Source organism: Pleurodeles waltl, chromosome 5 (assembly GCF_031143425.1).
Source record: "Pleurodeles waltl isolate 20211129_DDA chromosome 5, aPleWal1.hap1.20221129, whole genome shotgun sequence".
Taxonomy (NCBI): Eukaryota; Metazoa; Chordata; class Amphibia; order Caudata; family Salamandridae; genus Pleurodeles; species Pleurodeles waltl.
Genome location: NC_090444.1, coordinates 420,383,890 through 420,410,481, shown reverse-complemented (window position 1 = coordinate 420,410,481; position 26,592 = coordinate 420,383,890). Strand labels below are relative to the sequence as shown.

Here is a 26,592-nt window from a genome sequence, read left to right as displayed (position 1 = left end):
CACGCAGAGGGCAGAGCATTGCTGGGGCCTCACGAAGCCTGAAGATCTCTTGGAGGAGATGCCAACAAGCCTTGGCAGCTGCAAGAGATGTGGTGCACAGAGGGACTGTCCTGCGAGGAGAGGCAAGGGCTTACCGTCTCCCAAGTTGGATAGCTGGTAGAGAGGACCAAGGGAACCATTCCAGACCACCACTTGTGATGCAGGATCCACGCAGCTGTGGAGGAGAGAAGATCCACACAGACAGTCGTCATTGTAGTTGGTGCTTGTGGATGCAGGGGAGTGACTCCGTCATGTGCAGACTGAAGACTCATTGCCCTCAGAGGATGCACAGCCAGGGAAATGTTGCAGTTGCTGGAAGGAGCTGGAGGAACAATGTTGCAGATCAGAGTCATCAATGTAGCTGCAGATTGCAGGTTCCTGTGAAGTCCTGTTGCGGTTCCAGTCACCAGAAGCCGAAGTAAATATTGCAGAGGAGTCCTTCTGGAATCTTGCACGTCGAATCTGAGGATCCACACAAAAGGGAGACCCTAAATAGCCCTAGAAGAGGGACTGATCACATAGCAAGATGGCCACCTATCAGGAGGGGGCTGTGACGTCACCTACCAGACCTGGCCACTCAGATGCTCCCAGAAGCCTCTGCCACCTTGGATTCAAGATGGCAGAATCAAATGGTCACCTAGAGGAGCTCTGGGTACCACCCCTAGGGTGGAGAGGGACAGGGGAGTGGTAACTCTCCTTACCATTGTCCAGTTTCGCACCAGAGCAGGGACTGGAGGTCCCTGAACTAGTGCAGACTGGTTTATGCACGGAGGGCACCAAATGTGTCCCTCAAAGCATATCAGTGGCTTGGGGAGGACACCCCTCCCAAGCCATGTAACGCATATTTCCAAAAGGAGTGGGTGTTCCCTCTCCAAAGGAAATCCTTTGTTCTGCCTTTCTGTGCTTGAGCTGGTCAAGCAGCAGGAGAGCAAAACCTGTCTGCAGGATCACAGCAGCACAGGCTGCCTGGCAAAACCCTGCAAACTGGTAGGAGCAAAGCTGGGGGTCCTCTAAGGAGCCCCCAGAGTGCACGGAATCATACAACTAATACTGGCAACAGGGTATGATTCCGACATGTTTGATACCAAACATGCCTAGGTTCGGAATTACTATCATTGTCACTAGACACAGGTAATGACCTATATCCAGTACATGGGTAAACTGGCTTCCCCGCACTCACGAAGTCCAGGAAAATGGAGGCACCTCTGCTCATGCAGGGGTGCCCTCACACACAGGTACCTGCACCCTGTCCTAAAGGCTAGTGACCTGGTGCAGTTATCTGAAGTGAAAGGGCGCATGCAGCTTTTCACACAAGATGCATTGGCAGGCCTGCAGACACATTTTACATGAGCTCCTGTGGGTGACATAGTACAGGCTGCAAGCCCATGGGGAACCCCTGGTGCCACAATGCCCTGGGTACCTGGGTAACATCTACTAGTGACTCATATGGGGGCACCAGTATGCCAAATGTGGGGTGTGTGAAGTCCAAGCAACCAAATTTAGAGGGAGAGAACATAGTCACTAGGATCCTGGTTAGCAGTATCCTACTGAACACATTCAAAACATACTGACATCAGGCAAAAAGTGTGGGTAACTATGCTAAAAAGAGGCTACTTTCCTACAGCCAGCTGTTGTAGGCAGGAGTCCCAGGCCTCGCAACAGCCGGTCCGCCTTCGGCACCCTCTTCACACTTCCAGCTATGGCTGCCTCCTGCCGCCACTGCGGCCCATCACGGCGACCCCCAGGACAGCCCACCGACGCTACAGAAACTAAGCGGTTTGAGGAAACAGAATTTCTATTAGTGTGGGCAAGATTATGTAGGATTTAGATGCAACCACATGGAGCGTCATTAAAGTGCAACCACCATGATCACCAAATCAGCTAAGATATTGTGTGTAAGGAAATGCCTCCGTGGCATGGTTACCCCCTGACTTTTTGCCTTTGCTGATGCTAAGTTATGATTTGAAAGTGTGCTGGGACCCTGCTAACCAGGCCCCAGCACCAGTGTTCTTTCCCTAAACTGTACCTTTGTCTCCACAATTGGCACAACCCTGGCACTCAGGTAAGTCCCTTGTAACTGGTACCCTGGTACCAAGGGCCCTGATGCCAGGGAACGTCTCTAAGGGCTGCAGCATGTCTTATGCCACCCTAGGGACCCCTCACTCAGCACATACACACTGCTTGCCAGCTTGTGTGTGCTGGTGGGGAGAAAATGACTAAGTCGACATGGCACTCCCCTCAGAGTGCCATGCCAACCTCACGCTGCCTGTGGCCTAGGTAAGTCACCCCTCTAGCAGGCCTTACAGCCCTAAGGCAGGGTGCACTATATCACAGGTGAGGGCATTTGTGCATGAGCACTTTGCCCGTACAGTGTCTAAGCAAACCCTTAGACATTGTAAGTGCAGGGTAGCCCTAAGAGTATATGGTCTGGGAGTCTGTCAAACACGAACTCCACAGCACCATAATGGCTACACTGAAAACTGGGAAGTTTGGTATCAAACTTCTCAGCACAATAAATGCACACTGATGCCAGTGTGCACTTTATTGTAAAATACACCCAGAGGGCATCTTAGAGATGCCCCCCTGAACACATACCCGACTTCCAGGGTGGGCTGACAAGTTTTTGCCAGCCTGCCACACACCAGACATGTTGCTGGCCACATGGGGAGAGTGCCTTTGTCACTCTGTGGCCAGGAACAAAGACTGTACTGGGTGGAGGTGCTTCTCATCGCCCTCTGCAGGAACTGTAACACCTGGCGGTGAGCCTCAAAGGCGCCACAGGGCATCCCAGCTAGTGGAGATGCCCGCCCCTCTGGCCACTGCCCCCACTTTTGGCGTTAAGGCTGGAGGAGATAATGAGGAAAACAAGGAGGAGTCACCCCCCAGTCAGGACAGCCCCTAAGGTGTCCTGAGCTGAGGTGACTCTTACTTTTAGAAATCCTCCATCTTGTAGAAGGAGGATTCCCCCAATAGGATTAGGGATGTGTCCCTCCCCTCCCACAGTGAGGAGGCACAAAGAGGGTGTAACCACCCTCAGGGCCAGTAGCCATTGGCTACTGCCCTCCCAGGCCTAAACACCCCCTAAATTCAGTATTTAGGAACCTCCAGAACCGAGGAAGATAGATTCCTGCAACCTAAAGAAGAAGGACTGCTGACCTGAAGCCCTGCAGTGAAGACGGAGACGACAACTGATTTGGCCCCAGCCCCACCTGCCTGTCTCCCTACTTCGAAGAAAACTGCAACAGCGACGCATCCACCAGGGTCCAGCGACCTCTGAAGCCTCAGAGGACTACCCTGCATCTAAAGGACCAAGAAGCTCCAGAGAACAGCGGCCCTGTTCAAGAAACTGCAACTTTCTTCAACAAAGAAGAAACTTTAAAGACTCCATGTTTCCCACTGGAAGCGTGAGACTTTCCACTCTGCACCCGACGCCCCTGGCTCGACCTGTGGAAAACCATCACTTCAGGGAGGACCCCCCTGCGACTGCGAGCCCGTGAGTAGCCAGAGACGACCCCCCTGAGCTCCCACAGCGTTGCCTGCAGAGGAAATCCAGAGGCTCTCCCTGACCGCGACTGCCTGTAACAAAGGACCCAATGCCTGGAACCAAACCTGCACCCGCAGCCCCCAGGACCTGAAGGAACCGAACTCCAGTGCAGGAGTGACCCCCCGGTGACCCTCTGCCTAGCCCAGGTGGTGGCTACCCCGAGGAGCCCCTCCTGTGCCTGCCTGCATCTTTGAAGAAACCCCTGGGTCTCCCCATTACTTCCCATCTAAAACCCAACGCCTGTTTGCAGTCGGCCGCCCCAGTGCTGCTGAGGGTGTACTTTTTGTGTCTGCTTGTGTCCCCCCCCGGTGCCCTACAAAACCCCCCTGATCTGCCCCCCCGAGGACGCGGGTTCTTACCTGCTGGCAGACTGGAACTGGGCACCCCTGTTCTCCATTGAAGCCTAGGTGTTTTGGGCACCTCTTTGACCTCTGCACCTGACCGGCCCTGAGCTGCTGGTGTGGTAACTTTGGGGTTGCCTTGAACTCCTAGTTGTGGGCTACCTTGGACCCAAATTTGAGACTTGTAAGTGTTTTACTTACCTGCAAACTTAACCTTTACTTACCTCCCCCAGGCACTGTTGATTTTTGCGCTGTGTCCACTTTTAAAATAGCTTATTGCCATTTGTGCCACAACTGTCCATGCTATTGTGATTATTCAAAGTTCCTAAAGTACCTAAGTGAAATATCTTTCATTTGAAGTATTACTTGTAAATCTTGAACCTGTGGTTCTTAAAATAAACAATATTTTTCTATATAAAAACCTATTGGCCTGGAGTAAGTCTTTGGGTGTGTGTTCCTCATTTATTGACTCTGTGTGTACACCAAATGCTTAACACTACCCTCTGATAAGCCTACTGCTCGACCACACTACCACAAAATAGAGCATTAGAATTATCTCTTTTTGCCACTATCTTACTTATAAGGGGAACCTTTGGACTCTGTGCATACTATTTCTTACTTTGAAATAGTATATACAGAGCCAACTTCCTACATCGTGCTTTTTGGACTACCTGAAGACTTGGACCGCACCAATGTTCTGTCACTGAAACGACTTCTGGAGTGGGAACAGGACACTCCTTTTGACTTAGAGCAGTCATGGAGTGAAGTCTTCTGATGTTTGACAAAAACACAACTTTGCCTCATGGTCCCATATGGTCTTTGGATTCATCTAAGTGCAGTTGTTCCAGGCCCTCAAATCATGCTCTGACCACAGAGACCGCATACTTCATGAGGGTCACATCTGTTTGCGGCAATCATTACACAGCTTGAGCTGTATTATTGTAGAGGGTGGTATTTTCCTTTGGACACTGACAAAATGGTTTAAAAGACCATTGAGTAGTTCTGGATCCGCGTCTGAATGTGCGGAAAGAAAGGAACTGACATCAGCGATTATAGGTGGCGCATTTCTGTGGCTCCATCCATCACTTCTGGAGTGGAATGAGATCAGGAAGGAGCCTCATGATGCCACCTACTGGCATGCAGGAGTACTGACGTAAAGTTTCTGGATCCTGAAGTTGAGGGAATATTCACAAGGTCAGAAATCTGTAGTATCCATCAGACGTATCCATCAGAATTTAAAGTTTTCCCAACGGTGTTGTAAAATCCACCCATAATGTGGACAGCAGCCATCCACAACTGTATGCGTTTAGACAGAGCTTTCTCCACCTGTTTCACATGTTTGCTAACTTATTATCAAAAGCTATAATTACTACCCAATAAATGATACTAAGTGTATCAAATTTGGAAAATCGAAAGGCTGAGTCCACTCAGTAGGATCTGAACTTGTGACTTGCAGGTTGCACCCACTGACTAACTAAGCATGCCTTCTTTCGTACAAACAGACACAGTACTTTACTAAAAAGAAAATTACTTACAAATTAATTATAAGTTTGTAAAGAGCTCAGTTACCCTACAATGTCCAGGTGCTAGATACAATTGTCTCAGGTGGAGCACAGGGTAGCTAGGATGAGAACAAATGTGCTACCTGCCTTAATATGCCCCATACATTAAAGGCATCAGCAGGATTTATGTATGGCTTGAGAACAACTAGGACTGTAACACATTTTAAGACAGGAAAACACATGATTCAAATCAATTATAAAAATGTTCAACAACCATTAAACAATCATATTATGTAATGCAATTAAAATATTTATGATCCCTTGGTCAACATCAAAACCAGTTGTAGTGTATCCACTAAAAAAAAAAACAATACAAGACAAACAGGCTCATTCAGACACTTGCTGTCAGACCTCTGGGAAGCAGTTTGTGGAGGCTTCCTTCAGCTTTTCCAATTCCAATTCCCACCATTCATATTAGAGCAGGTACACCACACATTAAGCAGGATGGGACCCAAACATTGAATAACCCACCAAAGTTATAGAGTTGCCAAGCAATGAAAATTACCTGTCTTCAAGTTCCTTGTGTTCAACCTCCAGATTTTTATGCACTGATTTCAAATTTCCATGTTTGGTAATAAGAGATTCATACTCCGCAGCTTGGTGCTCATGAAGATGTGCCAACTTTTCATGATCTTTAACCAAAGCATCATACAAGCATTTCAGTTCTTCTCGCTCCCTTATTACAGATTCGTTTTCACTTTCTAAACCGGACTGCTGAATTAACAGTTGTGAATTCTGGTTCATAAGAGATGTACTCTGAGAATTCAGGGTAGAGTTTTCAACCTGCAACAACATGAGGTTCATCAGAAACAGCAAAGTAATGGAAAGTCTTGCTCAAAAGCAGATACTGATGTAACTGAATATGATATACAAATGACATCATGAAAACTGATTATGATAAAGAGCAGCTTTCAATTGTTATATAACCCAGGGAATAGCAATGGATTTTTTATCAATGTGAACCAGTAAAAAGTTTGAAATGTATGTGTGTATAATAAGTTTCAAAATATTGATCTGAAACATGAGAGAGTTCATCAGTGGCTAGTGAAAATAATAACTACATCTTCATGTATGAGGTCGGACAGTGTTATATACAAGATATTTTAATTTTCAATTCCTGTACTACGCAGACAAATCCAGCCATATACTATACTATTTCTAACTATATTCCCAGGTGATGCATCATGTGGCAAATTTAAGGACTGTACATAGATGCTTGATAGAATGCAGTTTACATGCAGACACATGGATGAGCTACAGTTTGAATCTTGATACCTGTCAGGTATTCTCTCTTAAATAAACTAGAGTTAGGGAACCTCTTATGGGTGTGATGACCCAGGAAGCTTGAAAGGATAATGTACAGGAACCTATCCACACCCTCATACCATGCACCAGAAATAAGGATGCTGTTCCTGATTAAGGAGGTTGCTTCAAAATATAAACATAAGCGATAAGATGACAAGCATCCTGGAGATAAAACAGATAACCTGATGTAAGCTGTTAACAGAATGGATATAAAGGAAGTTAAGTAATTTTAGCTTTGATTAAATCTGTGTACCCTTTACGGAGAGTTTACATTTAAAATGCCCCAAACAGCTTGGACTTTTGAAAACCTTTTACAAATTATCAACACTAGTGACTGATCTAGCACAACTCTAGTATTAGACTCCCTCACTTCCTCGCTTGCTCTGCATATAGGCACAGCACACCATACACGCCATGCTTGATTTGTCTACTGACCTATAATGGCCACGCTAGTCATCAGATGAAAATGGATGGCTCTCTTTAATGTACCCTGTTTCCTTCAAATATAATAAACATACCACAGCATGTTTGTTCCTGATTGAGACACATTAGAATCTCATTAGTGAAAAATATCCACCTATATATTTTTGAAGATTGTCTCCTCAAATCCATAACAAATGGATGTACATGATTCTTGATATTTGAACAAACTGGATGAAGATTAAATTGGGTGTTACTGGGAACATCAACAGCAACAACAAATTAGGCAATAAATGCAGGGCTTATTTCATTCAAAAAAGTAAAACACAAGAAGTGGTACATTATTCTTGCCTTTTGTAAACTCAGTGGAGACTGTGAAAGATGGAACTGGGTTGACAGTTTACTTTTCTAAATACACACATTTACTGAGGGTGTAGTTTGCATAGTTTTCAACTTTTGTGCAGAATTGTACAGGTATAACTGTATGGGGATTTGTGCAGGCTGCATCACTTGTTTTTAGCAAAAATGCATATCTATGAATTAATAACTATGTAAATGTTGTATTTAGTAATACTTATAGAAATATGTTTGTTCTACTGATGGTACAAATTGTGATTGTGGAATGACCCTCGGCAAAACAGAACACAAATAGGTTCAGGATTAAATCCATATGATCAGTGAGTGGCTGTTATGTCCCAGTGCATTGACTTTGCCCCTTGACAGAATTAGTGAAGGATTATCACCACCTTCTACCTGGAAGAGGATCAAGGACTCCACCATGGGAAACAAGGGGTGCCTGAAGGATCTGTAGCACATTACCTGTCCTCTTTCAAAGAGTGCCTTGGAAAGAAGTATATACTAAATGTGCACCTCATCGTGAGTGGTGCACAACCAGCATAGCCTTTCATTCATAATGATGATTAATAATATTTATTGAGCACACAATTATGCCAAAAGGTGTTTTGGTGCCAGGACCAAAGTGAGCCTATAAACAAGTATTCAGGTGGAGAGGGAGTAAAGCCAGGATGTAAGAGACGTGTTATTTAGTAGGTTACAGGACTGATGACACAATGAAGGAGGCAGCTGGTTCCAAATGACATCAGAGGCATGGTATAGAAGAAACATCAATTGCAGGTACCTAAGAGCCTTGCTTGAAAAAGCCAGATGGCAGATACAGAACGCCTTAAACGTAGATAGTTCCTTAGTGCGGAATTGTGTAAACTGACAACTTTTTGGCAACATTATAACAAAGAGGGCTACCCAGAATGAGGTGGCCAGCAGCGTTGTACAGTTTCAGAAGCCTCGTAGTAAGGTATCCATAGATGTCCAGGTAGAGAACATTGCTGTAATCTGGATGAAGGAGACATCAATCAGCAGGGACAGCAGGAATTATTTTTATGAGCATGAGAATATAAAAAAGCAGGGCATGTTATTTGTGGAGAGAAGGCAAGTTGTTTATCACATAAGAAGTTTAAATCCTTGTCAAATTTTCAGGGTGTGGGAGGGAAGCCTATTTACTATGGCCACAAGTAGAAAGGCCAGCAAAACCTTGTTTTTTTGCAGGATTTAAAGATGAGGACTTTGGCTCCAACCAGGTCAGATGGACAAGTACAGACATTTGTTTAAGAAGCACCTAGATTGTCAGCGAGACGGAGGACAATCTTGGTATCAAAGGTCTTAAGAGAAATGCCTTGGAAATAGAAGAGTTGCACCAGAAGATTGAAACAGAGATTAAAAGAGTGGGGCTAAGGGAAGAGCACCTAGTGACACCACAGGCTTGAAAGAAGTTTACTGTGGTACTTGTAATCACTGAAAAAGAAAGACAGAAGACCAGCAAGGCAGAGGCTTGGATGCCCACTCCAGAAAGTGAGTGACAGGAAAGAATGTGACACATTAATGCGCACAGTAATGATCAACAGTCATCCTGACCTCAACAAATGTGGGCAAGAGGGGGGACAGGGCGTAGCACAGTGTCTAAAAACTTGAATGGGTAGAATTCAACAGCTTCTTTTATCAATAAACTCAGAGAGGAGGAGGCTAGTGTGCTTTTTAAAGTCCTTTGAAGGATATAATAAAAGAGAAATGAGCAATAGTAGCCAAGCACAGATATGACTGCTGTTTGTTTTTTAAGATGGACAACTAAGTCACTGTGCCTATCTTTTTAACAAGGCGGAGATTCCCTCATTCTCCTAGGGACGTGCCCCACTGCTAACTTTGGGCCTTTGTTCTTGGTTGATAAGAAGAGGTGGTACAAAAAACTGCAAATGTCAACTGAGCTTCATTTTTCGCCACATGAAAATGCTTTGAGTTAGACAGTTGACATCAGAAGCCTGTATGGTGAAGCCATAAGCTGAGTCAAGACACAATTAAAATCCCACTGACCACTGTGATATGGCCCTCTAGGAAACTGAGAAACCACAAATGAGTCAAATAAGGAGCATGCTCCAAGTTTTCTTAATGAAACATAAAGTATTGTCCCAAATACGTCCATGGTTCATATCTATCATACAAAATCCAGTACTACAAACACCAAGGTTGTTAATCGTTCAAGGTGACTCAGATCACATCATCTGCAGAACCTCAAATATCTTTGAAGCATAAAGGCATCTTATTATTTTCCATTTGACTTGTTGATCTTACAGGTTGTGAATTGCAAACTTCAAACATTCACAAATATGCAACTGGAGGTTCTTGTAATTGTGCTGAAGAAGTTGTTTGAAATCTCCTGAAGATGTTGGCTACACGAATGATCAGAAAATGAGGAAAGGCATACACTGGAATGAAGGTTTAGAGGACCAGATTTGCATACTGCAGTGCATCATTCAATCTCTGCTACATGGAAACACTTGAGAGCAAAACGTGTGCATGCTTTACCTGGTGTACTGAAAAGAAATCGACTTGTAGATAGCCTTACATCTACAGAAGATTGTAAACCACAGCTATGGGCACCTGCTTCATTACTGGTCTTTCCTCAAATAGATGCTTTTTGGAATTATAACAATGTCATATCAGCAATACCTCCCAGCATATCTTCAACAAATCCTCTACAACACAGGTGAATATATACTGCATTGGGCTGTATGTCACAATAGCAACTACTAAAATACTGACCTGCACAAATATACTTCTGTGCAATATCAACTACCACTGTTATGGATATACATGGAAGAATAAGTTACTTCCTTTTGGTAACTCTCTTTCAAGTATTGTTGGAAAGTGGTTTATTGGAATGGGCAGGTAGGTACCTACACTTAGCAATAGGCCACTAAGCCCCACTAGGTCCAGTTAGGTCTCAATAAATTAGCCCAAGATCAACCCTTTGTAGTTTGGCAACTAGCAACAAGGCTTAACCTAAGAGACAAAGGCCCTCATTACAAGTGTAGTGGTCTTATGACCGCCACACTCACTGTCTGGACCAGAGCCAATGCAGAGGTCTGACCGCCACATTAAAACCCTGGCAGGTGGACTGCCAGCTCAAACAGGATCTTGGATCCCGTGGTCTGGCCGTGGCTGAGGTCCTAATCGAGTAGGGCAGCACTGCAGGCAGCACTGCCCTGGGGATTACGACCTAGTTCTCTGCCAGCCTTTTCATGGCAGTAACACACCCATGAAAAGGCTGGCAGAGAACAGGTGCAGGGGGCCACAAGGATGCCCTTGCACTGCCCATGTACTTGGCATGGGCTGTGCAAAGGCCCCCCTACCTAGCACCATCGCAATGTTCACTATCTACTTTGCAGACAGTGAACATTGCAATGGTGCTGGTGCACCCTGCGGGCTACAGCATTGCCACTGGCTCGATTATGAGCCGGTGACAATGCTGTAGCCTGCTTGGAGGTAGCCTCCCCGGTGGAAGTTCGGCGGGCGGTCAAAAGCATCCGACGAACTCGTAAGGACCCCCAATGTGTGTAAAGCATTCAAAAACACAAAACAGTAATAAAAATCAGGAAACAGTTTAAAAATCCAAAACTAATTTATAACTATAGGAAATATTGTTATCTTTAATTTAACACGGAAACTAATAAAATCGGTTCAAGGGAACCACAGATATGAATTTTGAAAGAAAAATTGTTTTTTAGTGCTTAGAAACTGAAAGCGCCACTCAGGAAATCTGGTCGCACCTCGACCGGTGCAAAGTCAAAATTTGACGCCAACCCTGATGGAGCCCTGCTCGGCTATAACAAGTGGGAGGCCTGGGTCAAAAGTTTACCTACGGACTTAGTCTATTGCCTGAAGGTTTTTCTCACCGGGATGAAGTCACCAATCCGATCCAACCTCCCAGGGGCCCTCTTTGGATTGGCGTTGCAGGAGGCCTCGGTGAAGAATTCTACCTTCCCACTTAAACAATTATTCTGGGACAGAAATCTCCGTCCAGGACAAAGTTGAAATTTGATCCGACATCCCTGGAGCCCTCCTCATTTATGCTGCGCGGAAGCCCCCGTCAACTTTTTACGTTCTGACTTTTTTGGAGCTTTTTCTCTTTGACATCGGACAACCCTCCACAGCAAGTCAATTTTGGGTCGACGTCATCAGATTGCCTTCCCAGGAGCCCCAAGTTAAATCCTGGAAGTCTGGGGCTCCCTAGCTTTTCAGAGGGATGAACCTGCAAGTCAGGCCAGGTTGTGGTCGACGCAAGCTGGCTTGACTCAAGACATCAGGTCAGTTCCTCAATGAGCTTTTAACCAAAAGTTCTCCAATCTTCTCCAAACTTCTGGATCTTCTTCTATAAGGTCTTTGAAGGTCCTTTAGGAGTCCACAGCTCACCCCAAGGTTCCAGATGCTCTGAGTTGCTCCTTGAGGGTTAGGACTCCAACTCCCAGAATGCACCTGACTCAAACTCAAAAAAGACCACTGGACTTTGGTCAGCGGTCAGTTTCGTCAGGATATGATGCAGGGGACTCTGGCTAATTGTTTTCTACCTGTAGCAAACAGGGAGTCCCTTCTTTAACCAGTTGAAGCCATGCAACATCCTTTTTCTGGTGAAGCCCAAGTGTGAAGCTTGTGTAGTTCTTCAGAGTGCAGTGTCCAGGCGCAGGTCAGTCCTTCTTCTTCTTGGCTTGTTCATGGTAAGGATCTAAGGTGTGGGTGCAGCTCTGTCATATTTATCCTTTCTCCTGGGGTGTAAAGCAAAAGGGGACAACGGTCCAATCACAGGCAGGCCACCACCCTCTTGGATGACCACTTCCTGGGAAGTGTGGCAAAAATCAATCCCAGGGAAAAACATTCCTGAAAAATCCAAATTGGCAGCTATTCAATTTTGGAGGTTAGGTCTGGCTGTGTCCACCCACTGGTGTGGCTAAAATTCCTTAACACACCCCTTTTCTGCCCTCTCTTAATCTAATCAAGGGGGCACCTTGTTGTCTGGGTTAACAGGAAATGGGGGAGGTCCTGAGGTGCTCCAAATGTCCTTCCCTCCTTTGAAGACCCGTTTGGCTGCTCTCCCCCATCCTGTTTCACGATCTGCTGAGGCAGATCTCTTTTCCAAGGCACTTCCTTTGTCCTCAGCCCAGGCCACTTCACACCTCATCAAGGCTGCCTGGCCCGGCTGCCAGAGGCTGGCCAATCAGAGAAGAGCACTACAGAGCTGAAGTTGGCAACTTTCAGGTGGAGTTCTAAAACTCTTTCTCCGAACTAGTTATATTAAATTCAACAATGGCAAGTTGTTGGATTTATTTTAATGATACGTTTGATACCAAACTTGACATACCTAGATCATTTTGAGACTTCATTAATTTAAAAAGGTCTCCTCATGTTAGGCTAGGGGGCCCATTTTCTACAACAGGGGAAATTCATGTAGCTATTTTTCCCTCAGCAGGGCTTATAAAACATCTTTTATAAAGTCCCTGCTTATAGTTATACTGCACCCAACACTGGGGGCATCTAGGGGTGACCTATATGTAAAAATAAGATAGTTTAAGACTTTAGAAGTACTTTTAATTCCAAAGTCAAATTTGCAGGTAACCTTAATTTAAAAGCAGCCAGCAAGGCAGGCCTACCTTTAAATGACACTGGGCACATCTGCAGTGCACCTATGGGTGCACTGCCTATGCCGAGGGCCCTAAACTTACATGCCTTACCACATACTAGGGACTTATAGGTAGGTTGATGCTGCCAATTATAATTAGCCTAATTTGCATAAATATTTTAATCAGAGCACAGGCCCTAGGACTATTTAGCATTGCTCAGGACCCCATCAGAGTCACACAAAAAAACCCAACAAAAAGTGAAAAATGGTGCAAAAAGTTAGGGGGCTTCTGCAATCAGCCCAGTTTATTCACCTTTTGAATTCTCTCAAGCGCCAGACTGCATCCTGATTTGTTTCCTGCAACAGGTTCTATCTGCTGATAAGTGGAGCATTATGTGGTGGCTTCTTCCCAACTCCAAAAATGTCATATATAAGCCGTATAAAGATGCAGCTTGTGCATGCTGACATCAGTTTTATTAAGAAAAACTTCCATGCCATCAGATGCGGTGCAACCGACAAGCAGTAACGAGACCATGTACGGAATCTAAAATTGGGCCTTATGACCTATCATAAGTGGACACCACAAAACAGGGAGGTGGATTGGTCGGTTAGATAGTGTATCCACCAGGAAGAGCGTTACAGAAGGCAAATAGCTTCTGATGAATACTTGTAACCATGAACTGCTCACATAGTAAATAGATATTCAAGCAGTATCCCCCAAAAAGGTGTGGGTCTGAAAAGAGCCCTCCCTATAGACCTGAGAATCAATACAATAGTGCCTGCTAATGTTGTGTGTGGATGCCAAAGTACTAGATTGGTAGATGTCCAGCACCAGAACACCAATAGCCAAAGCCTTAATTGGGGCCTTGGCTCAGATATCATGACCTCGATGGCTTCCAGGAGACCCTTCATGGCCAGGGCATACCAACTCTTTATACAGAGGACGGTCCTTCTTGTTAAAGATCACTTCTACACTGCCCTGCCCTTCTTTGCACCAGAAAATCTGATAAGGAGTTGGCACACCACTCTGTGCTCCTTAGTCCACTCTATACAGTAACTAAAGGCTACTGTCAGATCTAAGCATGGAGCCTCTCCTCCTCCTTACAGGGTTGTGATGGAGAGAATAAAGCAGGGGTGTCATAGAGTGATCCACATGGAAAGGCGACACCACTTTAGGAAGAAAGCATACCAGAGTCCTGAGCACCAAATTATCTGGGAAAGGAAAATGCTACTTACCATGTAAGCATCTGTTTGTAGAGTGTAGTGCTGTGAATTCAAATGCATTGCATACTCCTGCCATATGGTGTTGGGCTCAGATGTTTGCAGTAGGGCAGCACTGCAGGCAGCACTGCCCTGGGGATTACGACCTAGTTCTCTGCCAGCCTTTTCATGGCAGTAACACACCCATGAAAAGGCTGGCAGAGAACAGGTGCAGGGGGCCACAAGGATGCCCTTGCACTGCCCATGTACTTGGCATGGGCTGTGCAAAGGCCCCCCTACCTAGCACCATCGCAATGTTCACTATCTACTTTGCAGACAGTGAACATTGCAATGGTGCTGGTGCACCCTGCGGGCTACAGCATTGCCACTGGCTCGATTATGAGCCGGTGACAATGCTGTAGCCTGCTTGGAGGTAGCCTCCCCAGTGGAAGTTCGGCGGGCGGTCAAAAGCGTCCGACGAACTCGTAAGGACCCCCAATGTGTGTAAAGCATTCAAACAACACAAAACAGTAATAAAAATCAGGAAACAGTTTAAAAATCCAAAACTAATTTATAACTATAGGAAATATTGTTATCTTTAATTTAACACAGAAACTAATAAAATCGGTTCAAGGGAACCACAGATATGAATTTTGAAAGAAAAATTGTTTTTTAGTGCTTAGAAACTGAAAGCGCCACTCAGAAAATCTGGTCGCACCTCGACCGGTGCAAAGTCAAAATTTGACGCCAACCCTGATGGAGCCCTGCTCGGCTATAACAAGTGGGAGGCCTGGGTCAAAAGTTTACCTACGGACTTAGTCTATTGCTTGAAGGTTTTTCTCACCGGGATGAAGTCACCAATCCGATCCAACCTACCAGGGGCCCTCTTTGGATTGGCGTTGCAGGAGGCCTCGGTGAAGAATTCTACCTTCCCACTTAAACAATTATTCTGGGACAGAAATCTCCGTCCAGGCCAAAGTTGAAATTGGATCCGACATCCCTGGAGCCCTCCTCATTTATGCTGCGCGGAAGCCCCCGTCAAGTTTTTACGTTCTGACTTTTTTGGAGCTTTTTCTATTTGACATCGGACAACCCTCCACAGCAAGTCAATTTTGGGTCAACGTCATCAGATTGCCTTCCCAGGAGCCCCAAGTTAAATCCTGGAAGTCTGGGGCTCCCTAGCTTTTCAGAGGGACGAACCTGCAAGTCAGGCCAGGTTGTGGTCGACGCCAGCCGGCTTGACTCAAGACATCAGGTCAGTTCCTCAATGAGCTTTTAACCAAAAGTTCTCCAATCTTCTCCAAACTTCTGGATCTTCTTCTATAAGGTCTTTGAAGGTCCTTTAGGAGTCCACAGCTCACCCCAAGGTTCCAGATGCTCTGAGTTGCTCCTTGAGGGTTAGGACTCCAACTCCCAGAATGCACCTGACTCAAACTCAAAAAAGACCACTGGACTTTGGTCAGCGGTCAGTTTCGTCAGGATATGATGCAGGGGACTCTGGCTAATTGTTTTCTACCTGTAGCAAACAGGGAGTCCCTTCTTTAACCAGTTGAAGCCAGGCAACATCCTTTTTCTGGTGAAGCCCAAGTGTGAAGCTTGTGTAGTTCTTCAGAGTGCAGTGTCCAGGTGCAGGTCAGTCCTTCTTCTTCTTGGCTTGTTCCAGGTAAGGATCTAAGGTGTGGGTGCAGCTCTGTCATATTTCTCCTTTCTCCTGGGGTGTAAAGCAAAAGGGGACAACGGTCCAATCACAGGCAGGCCACCACCCTCTTGGATGACCACTTCCTGGGAAGTGTGGCAAAAATCAATCCCAGGGAAAAACATTCCTGAAAAATCCAAAATGGCAGCTATTCAATTTTGGAGGTTAGGTCTGGCTGTGTCCACCCACTGGTGTGGCTAAAATTCCTTAATAAAATTCCTTAATACACCCCTTTTCTGCCCTCTCTTAATCTAATCAAGGGGGCACCTTGTTGTCTGGGTTAACAGGAAATGGGGGAGGTCCTGAGGTGCTCCAAATGTCCTTCCCTCCTTTGAAGACCCGTTTGGCTGCTCTCCCCCATCCTGTTTCACGATCTGCTGAGGCAGATCTCTTTTCCAAGGCACTTCCTTTGTCCTCAGCCCAGGCCACTTCACACCTCATCAAGGCTGCCTGGCCCGGCTGCCAGAGGCTGGCCAATCAGAGAAGAGCACTACAGAGCTGAAGTTGGCAACTTTCAGGTGGAGTTCTAAAACTCTTTCTCCGAACTAGTTATATTAAATTCAACAATGGCAAGTTGTTGGATTTATTTTAATGATACGTTTGATACCAAACTTGACATACCTAGATCATTTTGAGACTTCATTAATTTAAAAAGGTCTCCTCATGTTAGGCTAGGGGGCCCATTTTCTACAACAGGGGAAATTCATGTAGCTATTTTTCCCTCAGCAGGGCTTATAAAACATCTTTTATAAAGTCCCTGCTTATAGTTATACTGCACCCAACACTGGGGGCATCTAGGGGTGACCTATATGTAAAAATAAGATAGTTTAAGACTTTAGAAGTACTTTTAATTCCAAAGCCAAATTTGCAGGTAACCTTAATTTAAAAGCAGCCAGCAAGGCAGGCCTACCTTTAAATGACACTGGGCACATCTGCAGTGCACCTATGGGTGCACTGCCTATGCCAAGGGCCCTAAACTTACATGCCTTACCACATACTAGGGACTTATAGGTAGGTTGATACTGCCAATTATAATTAGCCTAATTTGCATAAATATTTTAATCAGAGCACAGGCCCTAGGACTATTTAGCTTTGCTCAGGACCCCATCAGAGTCACACACAAAAACCCAACAAAAAGTGAAAAATGGTGGCAAAAAGTTAGGGGGCTTCTGCAATCAGCCCAGTTTATTCACCTTTTGTATTCTCTCAAGCGCCAGACTGAATCCTGATTTGTTTCCTGCAACAGGTTCTATCTGCTGATAAGTGGAGCATTATGCAGTGGCTTCTTCCCAACTCCAAAAATGTCATATATAAGCCGTATAAAAATGCAGCTTGTGTATGCTGACATCAGTTTTATTAAGAAAAACTTCCATGCCATCAGATGCGGTGCAACCGACAAGCAGTAACGAGACCATGTACGGAATCTAAAATTGGGCCTTATGACCTATCATAAGTGGACACCACAAAACAGGGAGGAGGATTGGTCGGTTAGATAGTGTATCCACCAGGAAGAGCGTTACAGAAGGCAAATAGCTTCTGATGAATACTTGTAACCATGAACTGCTCACATAGTAAATAGATATTCAAGCAGTATCCCCCAAAAAGGTGTGGGCCTGAAAAGAGCCCTCCCTATAGACCTGAGAATCAATACAATAGTGCCTGCTAATGTTGTGTGTGGATGCCAAAGTACTAGCTTGGTAGATGTCCAGCACCAGAACACCAATAGCCAAAGCCTTAATTGGGGCCTTGGCTCAGATATCATGACCTCGATGGCTTCCAGGAGACCCTTCATGGCCAGGGCATACCAACTCTTTATACAGAGGACGGTCCTTCTTGTTAAAGGTCACTTCTACACTGCCCTGCACTTCTTTGCACCAGAAAGTCTGATAAGGAGTTGGCACACCACTCTGTGCTCCTTAGTCCACTCTATACAGTAACTAAAGGCTACTGTCAGATCTAAGCATGGAGCCTCTCCTCCTCCTTACAGGGTTGTGATGGAGAGAATAAAGCAGGGGTGTCATAGAGTGATCCACATGGAAAGGCGACACCACTTTAGGAAGAAAGCATACCAGAGTCCTGTGCACCAAATTATCTGGGAAAGGAAAATGCTACTTACCATGTAAGCATCTGTTTGTAGAGTGTAGTGCTGTGAATTCAAATGCATTGCATACATACATACATGGAGCAGTGTGCAGGATATATAGGTGACCATGCATGAAAGTGTATGAAGAGAAAATAATATATACCAACCATGGGCTCCAGGGGAAGCGGGTGGGTGCATGTAAATCTACAGCACTACACACAACAAATAGATGCTTATAGGGTAACATTTTCCGTTCATAGCATATGTAGCTGTAGAAATATTTGCTCTGCACAGACTGTAAAGCTGTGCTCCCCTAAGCTGAGGTCAGCCAGTAGATGTGTAGTTGCTTGAACAAAGCCCTTAAAATCATCTGATGAACTCTAATTTGTTGCCGAGCTAGGATGTCCACACAACAGTGTTTATTAAATGTGTGTGGAGTGGACCATGTAGCTGTCTTGCAAATGTCAGATATTGGAATATTACCCAAGAAAGCCATAGTGGCTCCTTTATTAGGGGTACAATGAGGTCTGGGCCTAGCAGGCTACATTCTCTTGGCTTTAAAGTAGCAGGATTGGATGCACTCAACAATTCACCTGGCTATTTTGACTAACTGTGATCTTTGAGAAGTTTGGTAAATGCAATGAAAAGTTGTTGTGTTTTGAGGAAAGTCTTTGTTCTTTCATATGATATGTAAGGGTGCATTTTACAACAAGAGTGTGAAGTGCCCTTTCTGCTACTGAGTCTAGTTGAGGGAAAACAAAAGAGACCTCAATAGTTTGGTTGAGGTGGAAGGAGTATATGATTTTGAGGGGAGTTTGGTGTTGGTCTGAAGGACGAGTCTGTTGCTATGGACGTGAAAGTATGGCTCTCCCAAGGTGAGGCCCTCTAGCTCTCAAACACATCTTAGGGATTTGATAGCGACAAACAAGGTGACCTTCCACAAGAGAAACTGTAATGGGCATAAATGTACTGGTTCAAAAGGAGGGCCTATAGGCCTAGTAAGAACTACATTAAGGTTGCAGACACGGGCAGGAGGAAATCTGAGCGAGATGAGCTATTTGTGCCCCTCCATGAAAGCCTTGATAACAGGGATCCTAAGTGTTCTCTATTTTTCCTGTAGACTGCAGTGGTGGCCAAGTGAAGGGCTATGGATGTGTAAGCTAAATTTGACTTTGGTAAGTGAAGGAGAACTGCAAGTTGTAGAGGGATAGGTGCTTGAAAATACAGCAATGGACAAATCTTTTCCACCTGACAGCATAACATGCACGCATAGCTGGCCTGCGTGGTTCTTTGATAATGTCCATGCATTTTTCAAGACGATTGAGATAACTAAACTCTAACTCTAAGACCTCATGAGGCAAATGGCTAGTCTGAACGAGCTGGGATTCAGGTGTCTGATCCTGCGTTGACTCTGCATGAGAAGGTCTGGCCTGTTGTGGATCCTCTTGTGGGCTACTACAGACATCTTACAAAGGGTTGAGAACCAGGGTGAGGGAGGTTTGCCAAAGCCTCCGGACTATGAAGGAGCGGGAGACGAGCAAAAGAGTAGGTAAAGATTCTGACCAATTAATCCATGGAGCATTGCTTGAGGACTGTAGGTGTAGAAAACTGGTTGCAAAGTTTTGGCATATTGCATTGTGCAGCAGCAAAGAGTTCAACATCTTGGACCCCCAATGATGGAAGTGCAGGAGCAGGACGTGCAGGTGCAGTTTCCACTCATGGACTTGTTGCTGCATCCTGCTGAGTAGGTTTGCAAAGTCATTGTCCATTCTTGATAGGTACTCGACCAGAAGGTGTATCAGACAGTGAATCGCTCAATGTCAAATACTATGCGCTAGTGCAGATAACTGAGAGGAGAGTGTGTTGCCCTGCTTTTTTAGGTAAATACATTGCGGTCATATTGTCCATCTTTACGAAGACCAAAGTTTGTTGGATGACCTGCAGGAAGAATCTGAGGGCTAGCTGGATGGCTTGAAGCTCCAGGTGATTGATGTGTGGGCACCCTTGATGCGGGACCACAAGCCCTGAACTATCACATTTCGGAGATGTATTTATCAACCTGAAAGCGAGGCATTCGTAGTGAAGATCACCTGTAGAAAGGGGTCCATGAAGAGCCAGCTCTGCAACCGGTTGCAGCTGCTACACCACATTGAGAGCAACAGGAGCTGGCCCATATCAACACTAGATCTTCCCAGTGACCCTTTACCTGAGACCATAGTACCTGTGGGCACTGTTGGAGATGATGCATGTGTAGTCTGGCATGCCAACTATGGCTTTGGAGGAAAGTCATCATCCCTAGGAGATGCATTACAGTTCTGACTGTTAGGTAACGATGTGGCTGAAAAAGAGGCATTAACTGTTAAAATGCTTGTGCCCTGGTTGGGCAGGCTTTGCCGGTGATGGAATTGAGAGTGGCCCTTGTGAAAGGGCTGCATGTCAAGGGGCTGGAGAATGGATTTGGAGGCATTTATGGTAAGCCTCTGGAGGAGGAAAATGTGGTGTATGTGCACCAGGTACTGCTGCTTGGCTGCACTCTTGATCAGCCAATCATCAAAATAGGGGACCATATGGATATCCTCCCATTCTGAGATGCCTTGGAGCTATGTTGACTCTGAATGGCAATACCCACTAGTTTGCAGTAATTGCACACCACCCAGAAAGGCAAAAATTAACCCTGCCTTCTATTGGTCAAAAAGTGACCGATGGCGAGGTCAATCAGAGCAGCTTGATGGTCTAGCAGAGAACACTCACTTTTCCACAGATCAAGGCACTTTGATTTCCTATTCAGCAAAACAGTGGGGAAAATAATTTGTTTTAACTTATTAGTAGGTGCCTGTAAGACCTTGCTTTCAGATACAGGATGCTCTGTCAGGAAGGTCAGGTCCCAGAGGGCAGGTCAGTGGCATCTAGCATTGACTGATCCACTGGGCAACAGTGGCACTGAGCAAGACGTAGACCAAGCTGCCATCAAAACTTCAGTTAATCTCTACCTGAAGGCTAGAAATGGTTCAGAGGACCTGCCAGCAAAATTTCTGTGAGCGTATTCACCTTTCACACCTCAGTAGGCAACTGTCATTCTAGCACCTCTGCTTTCTGCGAGCCACTGCAAAAGATGTGCTCTTTCTGGCTGAGGGGCCCAATGATAAGACCAGGAGAGGTGTCAAGGTCACTAGGATTTTGTAGGTCTAAATACAGACCAGCATTAGTGTAGTGAGGGGAAGTAAACTGTCCACAACCGTACTGTCGTTTTTATGAAGGAGAGCATGTTGAACATGATGAATGCCCTCTGCATTGTCGAAGTCAGATTCAAAAAGAGTCTCCAGCCATCTGGGATACTGATGTTGAGACAAAGCTGTGTAGGGGAATCTTTCCAGAATAGTGGCTGTGTTTTTGTAATTTTGGAGTGTGACATTAACTGAAACAAAACAGAAATCAGGTCTTTATCTTAAACCATGATCAGGGTCACATCTAGAGCTGGCACCTCTGGAGCCTGAGTCCGGCAACAAAATATTCCAAAATGGAGTGATCCTTGGAAAATGTCTGGAGGCAAGGCTTGGTGCAGGCAGGAGCTAGCAGGTGCTGGGGACAGCCCTGCTGATGGAAGTCTGACTGCAGGCTTGGAGAGATACACAGGACTGGAAGGCACTTGAGAGGGGCTCAGAAGTGACCAAAAAAGGTGCAGCATTGCCCCCTTGAAGGCCACAATCTGCTGCACAATCAATGGTGGCCCAAAAAAATTGGGATTCATCAGCTCAAGCTGTGGAATGAGACTGGAAAGGGACTATGGTGGCAGAGTCTGGTAAGTATAACAAGGCCTGCATTACCTCTTTCTGGAGCCAGAGCAGTGGGGAGGGCGAACTCCTGCTTAGTTTTTTTGTGCCTGCCCTGAGACTTATCTTTCAACTTCATCTTGGACTTATCCACAGACGACTGAGAACGAGTCTTGGGTGATTATGTACAGCTGTGCGTCATGTCATTTCCTAGCCTTCGAGTGTATCAGGGAGCATTGGTCGCAGGACTTTGATTCATGCTAGGAACCTAAGCTTCAAATACAGATTCATGTGGATCCGTGACGAACATCTACATATGGTAGGTGGAGCATGGTTTGAAGCCTGTAGTCTACTCAAGTTCTGGAAAAACTGGATGCAGAAAAACCTAAAATCTAATTATCATGCAGAACAAAAGCAACGCATGAAAGTATGTGTTAATTTTGTTCTGTCTCATTCATTTTAGAAGCCCCTAATATTCCAAATCCACATCTATTTGTATTGACAATATTGTTGTATTCAATATTGTGGAGTCAATATTATTGGGGGTCAATAATAAAATCTCAATATTCAGACTCGCCACCCTGAAGGGAGGCAGCCTTATTCATCACTACTGAAACTGGAATGCCTTGCACTGTAGGGAGAAAACTGTCATTGGCAATTTGATAATCCAGAGCACCAGCAGAATAATGTGGAGTTATCTCTTGTTCACTGGCCACATACTTTCAGATTTTACAAATGAATTACCCACTCTGTGAGGAGGTGTTCATCAATACCAAGATCTGACAATCTGAGACTTGAAAATCATACTCTCTAATCAGAAACTCATTCTGCATTATTCTGACCAAATATTGGCAATCATTGTGCTTCACAATGAGAAGATCCATGCTGGTAGTCTGCTGATCGCACTTGACCACATACCCATGTGGTTCTGGATTGGTTGCACTGCAGCTCTTCAACTAAGGCAGACATCAATCTGTGTCTGTGATAGGAAAGAATCCCTGCCCAGAGATGGCTCCATAGGTAAACAGTGGACAGGTTGCAAAGACAGTCATGGGGACCTGAGACTAGATCTGCCCTGCTTTCTCCAACTAAATGAAGCCACAGCTGTTGCAGCACTGTGGTCCTATTTGAGCCAATTCCTCTCCAAGGAAGAGGGAGGTTGTCCGGAGAGATGCTGATAGCCTAGTTCTGCAAATACTGTGGGCCCTGATGTAGTCCCTGCAGTGGCAGACCCCAGATGCAAACCAACAGGGAATAAACATGGTGTGCTGAAAACTGCTGGGACTGAGTGGCCTGCACAGCAGAATAAATGGTAACAATATTCTGCTGGAAAACATCTGGACACAGCTGTGATATTAAGGCGCATTTGGAGATGCACTCTTGTATTAGAAGGGTGCCGATGGCTTCTCGGATTGTGCTGGTTAAGGAAGGCAATATACTGTACTCCTTCACTTCCCAGATTCAGGTCTGCACTGGTTCTGCTTTCGAAAGAGGAAAACTGCAATAGACCTGTGCTTGTGAAGCAATGTGAAGTATATGTTTCATTTTGTGCTTTGAGGAAGTAAGGAAGTTGCAATAGGAACAAATAGGAAAACATGTCAAAGTGTTAACTAGGAAGCACTCAATTTGGGAAACAAAACATTACCTTCTGAAGCAATCTTTTCTGGTGGATAATCTCTGTACCTTCAGATTCCTGACCTTGTGAGTCCCGTCTGGCACCAGACCAGATACTAAAAACTCAAACTGCAAGTTTATGGTGCCAACATGCTCCGATCTAGACTCCAAGTCCTTGTCTGAAAGCAACAGCTTTTGTTGGAAGAATTAAGTAAAAGAAGGAAGTTTAGAAAGAGCTTGCAGCTTCCTGACACTGCAAGCATATGTAACTGCAATAAGAAAGACCACATTCAATGTAAGAAGTCTCAAGGAATAACTGTACGTAGACCAAACAGTGATCCAATTAAAACGTGAGCACCAACATAAGGTCCCACCAGGGTGTAATAAACGCAGAAGGTAGGGTCACATGTGTCAAACCCTTTACAAAATGCATCATAATGGGAGACTTGAAAAAGGAAGGCTGATCTGGTAAAAACAAGGGAAGCTAACAAAGCAGATCGATAGACCTTTACAGTGTCCAAAGGAAAGCTCAAAGTGCAACACGGCAGCAATCAATCCTATAGAAGGTTAACTCTCTTCTCAACACACTACCTAAAATAAGTCACCAGCCGCCAAAATAAATTGAGTTTCTGAACATGGTGATGGGCCACCAGGATGACATCCACAGCTTTCAAAAGCAAGTCAAAGGCACTCAGATTGCCCAGTTCACTTTCCAATCATGAAGGAAGAGGAAGTGGGGAGTCCAATGAAGTATTTGCCTCTCACACTGTGAGAGGAGCTCAACCCAGGAAGGAAGTGGAAGCAGGATGAAAAAGAGCGGTACTGTGGGACAAAAGGGGATCTGGTGGATAAACATAGCTTAACTTGAAGCCATAGTCCCTTGCAGTGAAAATGCAGGGCACAGAACAGTGAATGTTAAGCATTCCCGGCAGTAGCAAACAGGTCCAACAGACAGACACCCCAGACAGTGAAGACTATCTAAACCTCCTCCAGAAGGAGATGTAATTTGTGGTCAGCAATGTGATGCGGATTCAAATCTGTCTGCACATTCATGTAACTTGCCAGATGGTTCAGGGACAGAGAGGCATTGTGAACCACTGCCCAACACTGCTCTGTTTGTGTATGTACCACATGTTGATTATATGTTCTCTGAGAATATGAATGTCCAACTGCAGACAGAGGGCAGCAAGGCCATGAGCATCCACAGCTCAAGCAGAGTTATGTGGCACTGCTCGTCCTGTGTCCCAAATGTTCATGGCATTGAGATGGTGGTCCCAGCCTATGGATGAGGCATCAATCACAAGTTTAGTCACTGCTGATTTGGGGCAGGAGGGCTTCCCGCATGTTAGATGTTCTAGCACTTGCCACTGATGCAACTGGGGAAATTCAGATACTGTCCATCAGTATTCTACAGTACTAAGCCCATTAAAAAGGAAGGCAAGGTCAAAGAGCTTGCATGTGTCTCCAGACATGGAGGCTCAGCAGAATACAGGAGGCTAGAAAACCCAGCAGCTGTAGGACTGTCAGGGCAAGGAGATAAACCCCAGCTCAAGATACTGTTGTCGTAACATAATGTGTCAGACTCGCTGAGAAGAAAAAGCTTGTAGGGTGACCGTGCCCAACACCACCTTAACAAAAGGCAAATGCTGCAGGGGCTGGAGGTGAGACTTGGGGTCATTGACAGAAAGCCCCAAATCAGGGACCACAGAGATTGTTCTCTGCAGGTGGTCTGACAGCAGCAGTGGTGTCCATGCCTTCAACAGACAGTTATTCTGGTATAGGAATATGTATGTCCTGACCTGCAAAGGAATGCTGCGACCTCTGACATCACCTTTGCAAAGACCTGAGGAGGCCAATTTGTAGCCAAAAAGAAACAATGCAAACAGGCAGTGAGTAAAGCACACCACAAAACAGTAGATACTTCACCTAGGAATGCAGGGCAGTGTATGCAAATACAGGTACTGAGGACAGTGCCACTATCAAAGCCTCAGATCCCTGCGGTCATAGGCATGAAGAGCAGTCTGAACTTTTGCCTCGTGGAGGACTTTAGGGCATAAAGATTCAAAATGGAGGCAAAAACTATCAGGAGCAGAACCTCTATCCAATTTTCTCTTGAGGGCCAATTCTTCCTCCAGAGGACAGCTTTCATGTGGCAAGTCTGACCATGGTTGGCTGAAGTGGCAGGATAAATGGGAAGAAAGCAGGAGGTGACTACTGGAAGGGAAGGGCCAAGAAAATTTAATACATTCCTTGACAGCATCAATCAAGACCCAAAATACATAAAAAGGTAAATATTTTATCACAACTTGCACATCAACAAATAAAATGTTAAAGCACAACCTGGAGCTTGGCATTCTGAGTTTGAAGGATTGTACTTTGTTCCTGCAGAGAAATAGTCTGCTTCTGAAGTGCCAAAATCTGAGCTTGCAGATTATTGTTCTGAGTTTCCAGTTGTTTCATTTGAGTCTTCAGTGACTGTTTCTCTGCCTGTAGTGTAGCATTCTTAAAAAATACAAAAAAAAATAGAATGTAATAGGATGTATTAGCTACACACAGTTTAATAATAAAATTGAATGTAGAACTTGTCATCACAGAACAAAGAAGACGCTGAAGGGAGAAGCAAAACTTACACACAAACAACCACTTGGCTCATGGAAGGCCAACTTCACAAAAAAAGTTTAAACATTACTTAAAACTTTTGGCTGAAGCATGAAAATTAAGATGGCATGACCTGATGTAGGAGTGAGTGGAAGTAGCTTAGTCATACATAAAATCTGGTTGCTGACTGAAATCATATGGGTCAAAAACACAGGACTGGATGCTTGAACACACTGATGCCACTATATACTTACTCGAACATGAGATTTCAGCCAGAACGCAGTCCATGAAAACACAGTTTTCTTTCTCACACAAAGCTGAGGAACACGAGATATAGGGCCTAATTACGAGTTTGGGGGTCTTGAAACTGCCAAATTCAAAGTGGCAGTCGGACCGCTGCACTCCTGCCGGTCCAACTGCCAGATTATGAACCAGGTCAGACTGGCAGGTGACCGCTG

General features: G+C 45.2%; 1 protein-coding gene across 2 annotated transcripts in view; it reads right to left on the bottom strand.

Annotated features, from left to right (window-relative positions):
- CCDC88A (coiled-coil domain containing 88A) overlaps window positions 1-26,592 on the bottom strand; it is a 1,055,351-nt gene that overhangs the window by 333,846 nt on the left and 694,913 nt on the right. For both annotated transcript variants that reach the window (XM_069234179.1, XM_069234180.1), the window contains exons 19-20: window positions 25,877-26,038; window positions 5,992-6,269 (exon numbers count right to left, since the gene is read on the bottom strand). In XM_069234179.1, coding sequence (XP_069090280.1) covers window positions 5,992-6,269; window positions 25,877-26,038 — 440 coding nt within the window. The remainder of the gene's footprint in view (window positions 1-5,991; window positions 6,270-25,876; window positions 26,039-26,592) is intronic.